The sequence below is a fragment of the Lissotriton helveticus genome, chromosome 9 (genome assembly GCF_964261635.1).
Source record: "Lissotriton helveticus chromosome 9, aLisHel1.1, whole genome shotgun sequence".
Lineage (NCBI taxonomy): Eukaryota > Metazoa > Chordata > Amphibia > Caudata > Salamandridae > Lissotriton > Lissotriton helveticus.
This window is the reverse complement of record NC_136070.1, coordinates 595,592,492-595,603,103: the sequence shown is the minus strand read 5'-3', so window position 1 is coordinate 595,603,103 and position 10,612 is coordinate 595,592,492. Positions and strand designations below refer to the sequence as shown.

The 10,612-nt window shown below is 46.4% G+C and overlaps 1 protein-coding gene across 1 annotated transcript in view; it reads left to right on the top strand.

Annotated features, from left to right (window-relative positions):
- Positions 1 to 682: 682 nt before the first annotated feature.
- The window catches only part of EML3 (EMAP like 3), a 313,736-nt gene continuing 303,806 nt past the window's right edge, over positions 683 to 10,612 (top strand). The window contains exon 1 of the mRNA XM_078660596.1: positions 683 to 1,846. Within this exon, the coding sequence (XP_078516722.1) occupies positions 1,816 to 1,846 (31 nt within the window). The 5' untranslated portion in view covers positions 683 to 1,815. The remainder of the gene's footprint in view (positions 1,847 to 10,612) is intronic.

The window sequence follows — 10,612 nt, the reverse complement described above, 5'->3', positions numbered from 1 at the left end:
GGTGGGCCAAAACTTTAATTTGCCAATGCTTTTTTCGTTCCAGTCTTCAACATGTTTTGGGGCATTCTGGTCTGTTTAAGCTAGGTCTTCAGGATACAGTAATACCTTTTGTCTGCACCATTAAGATTTCTCTTTTCTTTTGATGAGCATTAAAACTGAAAAGGGGTTCTAAACATGTTAGGCTAAGAAGCCCCTGTACCATTCTATTAAAAGGAAATGCAGTGATTAATGTATTTATTTCATTTAAAATGTTTATTGCAAGCATGTAGCTGGCATGATTAAGAGGTGAAGTGTTTCTTCCTTCTTGTGTGTGTGGCATATGTTTGAAATAAAAACAATCTAACCATTTCACCGCCTTACCAGGCCTATTGGCTTTGTTAACCTCTTGTTCTATGGTACTTTTTTGAAGAAACTGAGTAGCAAAGAGGAGAAGCAATTGGATAGCAAACAGGGGAGAAAGGTGGAGAGTCCAGACAGAAAAGAGGAAGTGACAGGGGAGAAAGATTAGATGTGGCGAGCCGTGAAGAAAACTAGAGGGCGGTGGGGCAAGAGCAGAAAGAAGAGTGGCAAGGAACAGAAAGTATATATACAATAAAAAAAAAGATTGAGATAAATCTATGGAAGCAAAGGCTAGGTGAAGAAAGAGGGTGGAGAGATGCAAGAGGAGAGAGGGCGAGAGTACACAGAGAGGAGGAGGGGAAGTGACATGCCCAGCGCTTCCTGGGGGAGGGCCCGTGCTGTACACAGCGAAGCTCACAAGTTGCAGCCCGACTTCATTTTAACTCGGTTCCAAGACCAGGGGGCGGGAAAAGAAAGCACTGCATGAAAAACAGTCACTACAGGAGAGAGACTCCCGAGTGATTCTAGCACTGCATGAGCGAGTGAGAGCGAATCATCAACTAAAGAGATGACGGCGCGGGAGAGTGGCAGCACTGCACGAGAGAGACGTCTAGGCTGCGCGCGTGCAGCTGCCAGCACTGCATGAGACACCTTGCACTGCATGGGAGTGTTTCTCCACACTGCAGGAGAGACAGCAAACAGGGGAGAAACCACGCTTAAGAAAGAAGACAGACTGCGCTTCGGCGGAGAGAGTGCAGCACTGCAGGAGAGACATGCTACACTGCAGTAGAAAGGAGACCCCAGGACTGTTCGTGAAAAAAAGTAATCCAGCACCGACTGAGGGACATATTCAGTCCTGAGTGAGAGATCCGAGGATTGCATGGGACAGACGGCGAGAGTGCCGCGGGGAAAGGTGACATCGCAGAGGGAGAGCACGGGAAGCATCTCAGCAATGCAAACAGCCCCGCAGGGAGGGAAAGTGCTGGGGGAGAAATAAACAGCGCTGCAAAAAAAGTGAGAGGGCAAAGCGCTGCAGAACAAGACTGCACTGTTAGAGAAACAGCGCTCCCTGGGGGGGGGCTTGGCATCCCGAGCACTGCACGAGAGCGCGCTGCAGGTGAGAGGCGCTACTGCAGAAGAGGCTTCTCGGCACTATATGAGAGAAACAGCTCTTCCTGCGAAAGACGCGAGCGCTGCCTGAGAGTGAACCCAGCAGAGCGTGGAACAGGAAACACTGCGCGAGAGAGAGAGAGACGGCGCTGCGCGAGTGGCCCCAGTACGGCGAGAGAGAGGGGAAGGAGACCTCTTGTGGAAGAGAAACTGCTCTGCTGGGGAGAAACCCGCGCGTGTGCCCCTCTGAGGAGGCCCCTTCTGCCAGGCTGTTGCACCGAGACGTCTGCAGCCCTCTTCGGTGACGCCCTGACACTCTCAGCCGGATTCATGGGTGTCTCTGGCTCCGACTCCTAGGACCAGACCATGGACGGCGAGGGGCCGCGCAGCCTGATGGGTGAGTGCCCCCCACACCTGGCGCCATCATTTCTAGCGCATCCTTTCACTGGTGCCCAAACTATGCTGCGCACATCACGGTTCACATAACAAGCTGGGTGAAGAGCACGGTCAGAGTGGTCACTTGGCGCTATAGACGTGAATGGATGTTTATTATGACCTAACTCAATTGAAGTTATCGACCTCGGAAAGATGAAGGGATAAGTGGGGTTCAGTGCTGTGCACTCCGTGTCTGCAGTGTCCCTGAAGATCACACAATCAGTCAGTCTCACTCCGGTGACCCCCATGCTCTCTTCTGGTTTCTCTCCCCTTGGCAGGGGCGTAGCTATATATGGTGCAGCAGGCGCAGCGACACCGGCGCCTGCAGTCCTGAGGGGTCACCGTACCTCGGTTATTGCTGTATTTTGATACTCAGCCATTCTCCTTGGTGGCACAGGAGCCCTTTGCTACGCCATGTCCCCGATGCCCACCCTGCTCCATGCTGCCCCTGTGCTTCGAACCCCTTTAACGCCCCTCTTCTGTAGCCCAGGTGCACCCTGTCACTCTGGGGCCCTTTCTTCCTCTGGGACCCCCAAAGTACTGCGCCTCTGTATGACAGCTCCCTTCCTCCTTGTTGCTCCACCTACCATGCCTACAACCTGAACCCTTTCTCTCTGGAGTGGTATCCCAATGGTCTGTGCCCCTATGTGGCTGTTCTGTGCCCCCTTGTTGCCCACATACGATGCCCCCTTGCCTCTGGTTTCTCTCTGTTGCCTCCGTCTGTACCTCTCGCTGCACTCAGGGCTGCCCTTGGCTGCGGATTTTATTTGTCTCTGGCGACTTGTAAAAACTTAACATTTTGGCCGAGCTTCAATAAAGAGGAAAACCAGAAAAACTGCAAGTGATTAGCCTGGGAACCGATTCAGACTGGGCAGCAGCGCAGCACTTGTGACTGCGCACGCGCGCACACAGCTACTTCTGAGAATGTCCCTAGTAGCTGTGCTTCTACACACACACACACTCACACACTTCTCTCTCTCTTCCCAGAACCGCCCTCTGCACGCGCACTTGTGTCCACACGCACCCACTCACGGCAAACACACTTCCACAGAGTCCAGCGTGTCAAACAGGGGTTAGCTATCAACTGTGCGTCACGAGTAGTGACACCGGGGCTCAGAGTTGTGAGGGTCACACTCCGTAGCCATTATGGCTAACTTTTTTGTAAGTACCAAACCAGGAGCTCACAGGTGCATTTCCTTTTATTGCATAATTGCATTATGTTCAGAAGCACGTTTGCCAGTCCACTGTCAACGAGTTACAGTTGTAATGGGGGTATCCAGTGGTGTCACGGGGGTAGGTGGGGGGCAGGGGAGCGCCAGGAGGCCCCCTCTGACACTGATACAGGAAGGGGGCCCATGGCCTGCGAGCTCCTGACTGGGTCTGGAGTGGAGCCTTCATGTACTTTGGGGGGAAGGAGGGGGGGGGGGGGGGGGTGAAGAGGTGGGGGGAGGGGCTCAAGTTTTCTTACGCCACTAGGGGTATCTGACAATTAAATGCTGGTCCTGACTGAGCTTCCTTTTCGAATGGACCTTACTTAGCCTTATATTGGATGGTCACAACATGTCAACTGTGACTAAACTATTGCCCAATTTTTGTGTCCGTGACCACATGAGGCCCGCTGGAGACTTCCGGCGTGCTTGAGTGTTGCTGCTGGTGGGATGCAGCGGTGCCCGGAAGCGTTGCATTACAGGCCCTGCGTGTCACCGCAGGGTCACTCCGCACAGGTGGGTTTTATTACCCAGCAGCAGCTGTCCCCTGAACTCCAGCGCCTGCCCCCTGGATGGCCACCTGCCACCCCCGGGTCCCACCCGGGCCTTCCTCGGCTCACGTTGCCTCTTGGAGCTCGATTTAGCCGCTGTCGCTGCTGGACCGACCTTACAGCAGAAGCCACTGGCAGGCTTGTATTTTTACCCGGTGCTGCTTCCTGCTGACGCCATGACCCAGACAGATTAGCCCACAGACAGTTTGAGTCACACCTGGGCATGCCGGGTACCCACAGAAACACTTCTCGTCGTTCAAGCCAATAATACTAGGCCCCGAGCGTGCCCCACTGGGGTGTGGGTGGTGGGTATTGGCCCCGAGCGTGCCCCACTGGGGTGTGGGTGGTGGGTACTGCAGTTGTGTGTAGCGCCAAATCGGCCCTGAGGTATTGGAATGCTTAACATGAGACCCAAATTGCACAAGGACACGTTCATATTTTTAGGCACTCTGGGAAATTACATGATTTGCTCAGAATCACATGCTGTTGAGCTGACGCCGAGACTCGAACCTGGTTCGCCATTTACAAAGTCCGCCCTAACGCCACATTCTCGCCAAATTTCTAGGCGCCAGAAAGGAGGACAGTAAATTCCAAGGATAAGTTTACACTGCTGCCTTGTGTTATTACAAATCTAGCACAAGGGTCACTTCTGGGCCACTTGTTGGCTCCCAACGCCATTCAACACAGCCATGTTACTTTTTTTTGCTCATTACAGAGAGATCCAACCCCTGTGCCTCTTGCCGGTTTCAGGTCTGGGATGTAGAGATTGGTCTAGAAAGAGAGACGTTTTAAGGTATGGACAAAGTGGGCTCTGGCTAGAGCCCCAATCTTCTAGGGGGTCCTGATAGAGCCAGCTCTGTTCTACAGATAATCTTTGCTTGGTGACCTTCAATAATTCTCAAAAAGATTGTTTTAAACACCGTTTTCATTTAATTTATTTTTAATGTAGATGATGTGTGAGTGTATTACAGGTATTTTGCAGATACATGTGCCTATGTTTAATGCAACATCCATAAAAAAGTTTCTTTTAGATCAAAACAGGACCTCACAGATGAGAAATGGGAAAGTGGCACACAGATTATTTGCAGCAGTGTTAGTGAGCTGCTGCTGTGTTACAATATTGAAAACACGTCACTATCCTTGTATATTAGATGTAAACACTTTTAGAATTTAGACTGTCACTGACCTGGCAAAAGAGGGCATGAAACAGCTGAAATTAGATTATAAATGCAAAGCTAATCTGAACAGGGGCCCCCAAATACATATGGCCTAGGGCTTCTGAAATTCTTAAATGTCCCTTTCCAGAAATGGTGGGTTTTCCTATTGAAAGCCCTTCTTTTGGTTGGAAGGGTGCAATCATCGTCTGTTATTTATTTTTTCAATTTAATGGTTCGATATTGCTGCGAATAAGGCTACAGGGGTGTCGGTTAACCTTCCAGCTTTCTGAAGCAAAATGCCTCTATTATCATTCAAGAAGCTTTTCAGATGTAAATATTCATTTATAAAGCAATTGTTTAAGAGCACATACAATGTATGCAATTTGCCATAATGCTACCAACCACGGCTAATATAGCGAATTTAGAAAAAGACATTCAGCGATTGTTTTTGGATTACATCATGAATTTCGTAACATCATAACATCCTCTACATATAGATCTACTTTCTTTTTTGCATCATTATGGAGGCGTACATTTTTCACATATACAACTATTTTTAAAATATCTTTTGGGATCGTTAACCAGATCCGCGTTTTAGGCCCTAAACATCAAGTTGGATGAATTTGTATTTTCAAGCAACATTTGTGGTACATAAGACATGTTGGGAGGGGCAAGGTATTTCTATAGAGGTTGATCATTGAAGTTACACTAAAAGTGTTTTTCAGTGTGAACTAGATAATCATCTTGCTTGCCCTATGCTTAGGTAAGTGGGGGCGACAAATGCGTATGGTGATCATTTTGCTTTCAAAAAATTTGGTTCTGATTTAGTACTTGGCGGACAGGTCAAAAACATGACAGATGCCCTGTCAGCCTTATTACTAGAGCCATAGGATGTAATGTACTCCTCAACCAAACTGTAAATCAGTCCTGACATTCCAAAGATAGAATCTACAAAACTAGCTTTATTGCATTAGATCAGCAATGAGGAGACTGGTTCAGCCAATCAGAATGCTTAGACACATTTCTGGAGTTTGCTTCACCCTAGGTTTAGTGGCAGGGATATAAAGCAGATAGAGACAGTGTGTGTGGTTTTTGGCTGTAATTGCAAGATTAGAGCAGCTGATGCTGGTAGCATTGTTGCTCAACTACTGTCTGTGTTGCCAGCTAATAATTGCCTTTTCTCTGATTAAGTGTCCTTGAATTTATCTAGGGCCTATAATTGCATTGTTGGCAGTTAACACCAAAGACACGCCTTCAAGAGAGAGTTAATCAGTTACAATGCATTGAATTGACCCGAGCTCTGCAAACATTGACACCAGGCTTTCCCTGCTAGCTCAAGAGGTTTGTGTTTTTAAGTCAGGCTGGTCTAGACCAAGCACAACAGCGAGGAGACCTCCCCAGAGGTCAGTGCATGGTCTTTCCTCCCAACGCAACCCTCCCTATGGTTTCTAGACCCCCCTCCCTCCTGCACACAATTATAACAAGATTTCTTGGTATAATAGGAAGCAGACTGTATCATCAGCACCAAACTTATACTATACTAATTTTCAACACTAATCCTTTATGGGTTCCGGAGTGGCGTGCTACTCGCCAGAAAAGCGCTTCAACACCCAACAGGGGTAACACGTGCTATATGAATGCAAATCTTTCTTCCCCTTTTATCCCTACGCTATCCTTCTCACTCCAAGTAACAGACTAATATCCACCACAGAAATTTCCTCATATTTCACCACATTAATTCACCACTAATCCTTTATAGGCTTCCTGAATAACGTGCGTCAACAAGCGATAAATAAATACAAACCTTTGTCCTCCTCTATCCTTCTGCTATCATTCCAAATCCAAATAACTGACTAACTTATCCACCACTTAAAATGTACTTGCATGTTTCACTATACTAATTGAACACTAATCCTCTATGGGTCCCGGAGTAGCGTGCTACCCGCCGAAAAAGCGCTTTGACGCCTCGTCAGGGGTAGTAAGCGCTATATAAATGCAATTACAATACAATACAATTGACCCTGCCCCTAATTTGTCCTCCTTTGCACTTTCCCTTTTGCTTGAGGTAAGCCCTCACCCTGAAGACAGGCAAGTGATGAATCCGAAAATCAAGGTGACAGTTGTCCCGCCATCAGTCACACCCTGATGTCCTGCTGAGCCTCTGCCACTACAGAGACCATTTCTAGCCAGGAACCAAAGTGGCTCCTTATACAGAAGTGCACATATTTATTCGGCCACCCCTCTCTTCCCAGAGGACCCAAATTCACACAACGATGCACAGTTTTCTGAAAGGGACCCTCAACTTCAGAAGGCAGAGGACCTTGCTGCACATCTAAGTACAATACGTTTTATTCATTTTTTGTGGGACATATTGTCTCTTTTTATGTTTATGAAACTGTCCACTGGGACCACTGTTCCTATGTACTGAATGGCACATCTATATAGGCTGCAAACATACCAGCAACTCTCTGTGGGGAGAAGTACAAGGTACATACCCCAAAGACATCCCAGAAGCCAATGGGCCAACTGGCTTCTCTCACTATGTCAGAAAAGGTCATTAATAGAAAGCTTCACAGTCAATACATGACCCCAAAGGCGTTCACAAAGGTACGATTTTCCTTGTGCGAAGTGTCTGAAGGTATGCTGTCATGCCTTGAACCATAAGATGTATAACATAAGGAACCTCACATGTTGTATAAAGCACAATGACGCTCTTAGCACTTTAATATTCCTTTTAGTACGCGTTGTAAAGCAGATATATATATATAACATATATCTTGGAGTTTTATATAGCGCAATCTAGACCCGAGGGTATCAGAGAGCTTTACATGAGCACAAATTCTTACAGATGGACACATTCATTTTTGTTAGGCACGGTGAGATTAAGTGATTTGCCCAGAATCACAGGATGTTGAGCGTCCCTGCCGAGACTCGAAGCTGGTTCCCTAGCTCAGAGGTCCACCGCGCTAGCCGTTGGGTCATATCCTCTCCGCTTCATCCCCTTATCTGCATCGTTATGTGTCTAGCAGGTGTATTAACATATGGTGACCTCCCACATCCCAGGCGGCTTCTGGGTTGAACTGGGTGTGTGTAATCTGTTTTCCCAGGCATGGGATCCACCTCGGATTCACATGCTTCAAATTCTTCCAGCTACTGCCACAAATCATCAACCACATTATGATTAAATCTTACCTTTTTAATGACATTAAAGCACCCTTAGATTTTCTAGGATGCTTCCCTTTTAAATTCTACGCCTGGGTGGGTTGGAGGACTCACAGAAGCCTCTGTTCTTTGGAAGTCATTTTATTTCACGTTTTTCAGTGTTATGCAAAGTCTAATAAACAATAGCCTCTGAGTACCTACATCAGTGAACTTTTGGATAAGAATGTCAGCAGCACTGTTATTGCCAACATCAGCAGCAATTCCCAAAGGTGGGACAAAGGGAGTGAGATTTCCTGCACAACTGAGAGGAAATGTGTTCAGACAAGTGCTGAACGTGTTCCATTTGATCTAGCTTTCAATTCGCGGCAAACTACTGGATATTTCACTTGCATCTATAACTTTTCCAGATACCACCCCTAGTGCATCATTTCCACAGTGGCTGCAATCAGTGGGCACTGACACTCCTTTTTTGGAGATCCAGATTTATTTTTTATCATCAGGCTTTAACCCAGAGTAAGAGAGAGACAGATGGAAAGGGAAGAAAAAAATAGGAAAACATTGGCAGAAAGAGAGAAAGCAGGGGCAAGAAAGAATTAGCAAGAAGGAGAAAACGACAGGAACTGTAGGGTGGTGACGAAAGAGGCATGAAGTGGAATCAAGACTAGTTAGCCATGGTAGCCCACAAATCGTAGTATTTAAGCAACTCCATTGGTGGGCTCCGTTATAGTTACTAATTAAACATTGCTTTTTGTTTTACGAGAAATCCAGGATCTCCAAAGGAAAATAAAGAAATAGTTTCCCTTCTGGACCCTTGAAAAGGCCTGATAACAAATCCTATGAACAAAAGGAGATCAGGGCTTAACAATGACCAATTTAGGTCTAAACTGTTAGAATAAATTGAGTATAAGAGAACTCTTCAAATTAGTAATTGGACAGACTTTAGCACGTATTCTTTAGCAAAGAGATTGAAAACCTAGGTGTTTAGGTCCAAATACTTGTGAGAGAGAACTACAGATTGCATGGACGGAGAAGATCATTACCAGAAGCATGTTCTGTTCCTTGGCCCCAAGCCCACTTCAGGTGTAATCACCAAATTCCCAAACAGTAGTAGCAGCTCAACTGCAGGGTCAGTTATTCCATATGTGCCCTTATCTGGACACCTGGCTCCTTGAGACCAGGAAACTAGGCAAACATTGCAAAACATAACCAGGCTGCTTCGCAACGTCAAGTGTTCTCTGAACTGGAAGAGAATAACATTCTTCCGAATATTTAAAAGCTCTTCAGAGTAATGCAATTGGCTGTCAAATAAGTTATATCCATTGAGGAGAAAGTCCAGACATCACAGAGGAGGCCACAGATGTGCTCTCTTGGTCAGAAGGATTGCTTTGCTTTTAGTACCTACATCCTCAAGTGTTTCGCTTCTAGGACTTCTCACTTCCACATGTTACTACCAGAGGAATGGAAACATTTGTCACCCAGGAAGTGGTGGGACCCTTTCAGTGGTGGATAGGAGTTATGTTGTTGCTGGTAGATCTCATTCAAGAGGAAACTCAGACACACAGCTATTTTCCAGCTCTCCGCTGTTTCTGCCTGTGCTTTAGGGGATGCAGAGCGGCAGCAGAATCTTACTAGATCTGAAAACAAGGATGCATAAGATCAATCAGGAGATGCATAAGATCTCTGAACAGTTCGATAGTTTAGTTACAAGATGTGCATCACATTTCAACACTTATAGTAAGTCCAGAATAAAAGAGCAAGCCTAACCAATCACTCAGAATCTTTTGAAACAGCATAAATAGAGAATTTCATTTTGGTACATGGTTATCCCTGAGGGAGATTCTTTGCCAAACAGGAAACAAAACAGCTGAAACTTTGTGTCCAGCTTAGCATATCTATAACCTCTGGGCAATGCTTCTCTGAAAGGTTGGACCAGAAACCTTTTTTACCCTTTACATCAATCCCCTGCTCAGTGAGTTGATTCGTAGGCTCAGATCTTTTTACTCCAGTGTGGACTAGACAGATGTGGTCCCCAACTTGGCACCTCTCATCCTATAAGCTTGAATCCTGAGATCTGACTCTGTGGGTATCCCAAAAGGCCTTCTGTAGGTAGCTGGATCTTTATATAGTGGACCAAAAAGAGGTACACTGTAAAGAGTCCAGGAAAACCCCACAGAAATTACAGAGGCACAAATGACACCCCAGAGCTCTTTTTTGTGGTTGTGTGGGCGAGCAGTTAGGCATATCAGAGGGTAGCGCTAAGCATTATTACACACACAAAGGCTGTAAGTGAGACCACACTCAATTAAGAAATCAGACACCAATTTATAAAAAACAACACATATTTGTATATAAATGAGGTTCCAAGATCATAAGAATTGGTTAAATACTTTTCGAGTTATTAATTTTTACAGTTTTCAAAAGTGGACACAGTGCATTTTCTGGATTGGTATTGTTATCCAATGGAGGAAAAGCATGTATTGCATTCCGGCGCTTGTCAGCGTATTACGGGACTGTTCTTCTGGACTTAAGGGCAATGTCTAAGGCCACACCAACAGGTCACCTCGGGGGGTTCTGGGGCATCTGGGTGAAGAGGTGTGTCACGGCATCGGGTGTCCCATTTACTTCAATGGGAGAAAGGTCCGTTTACAAA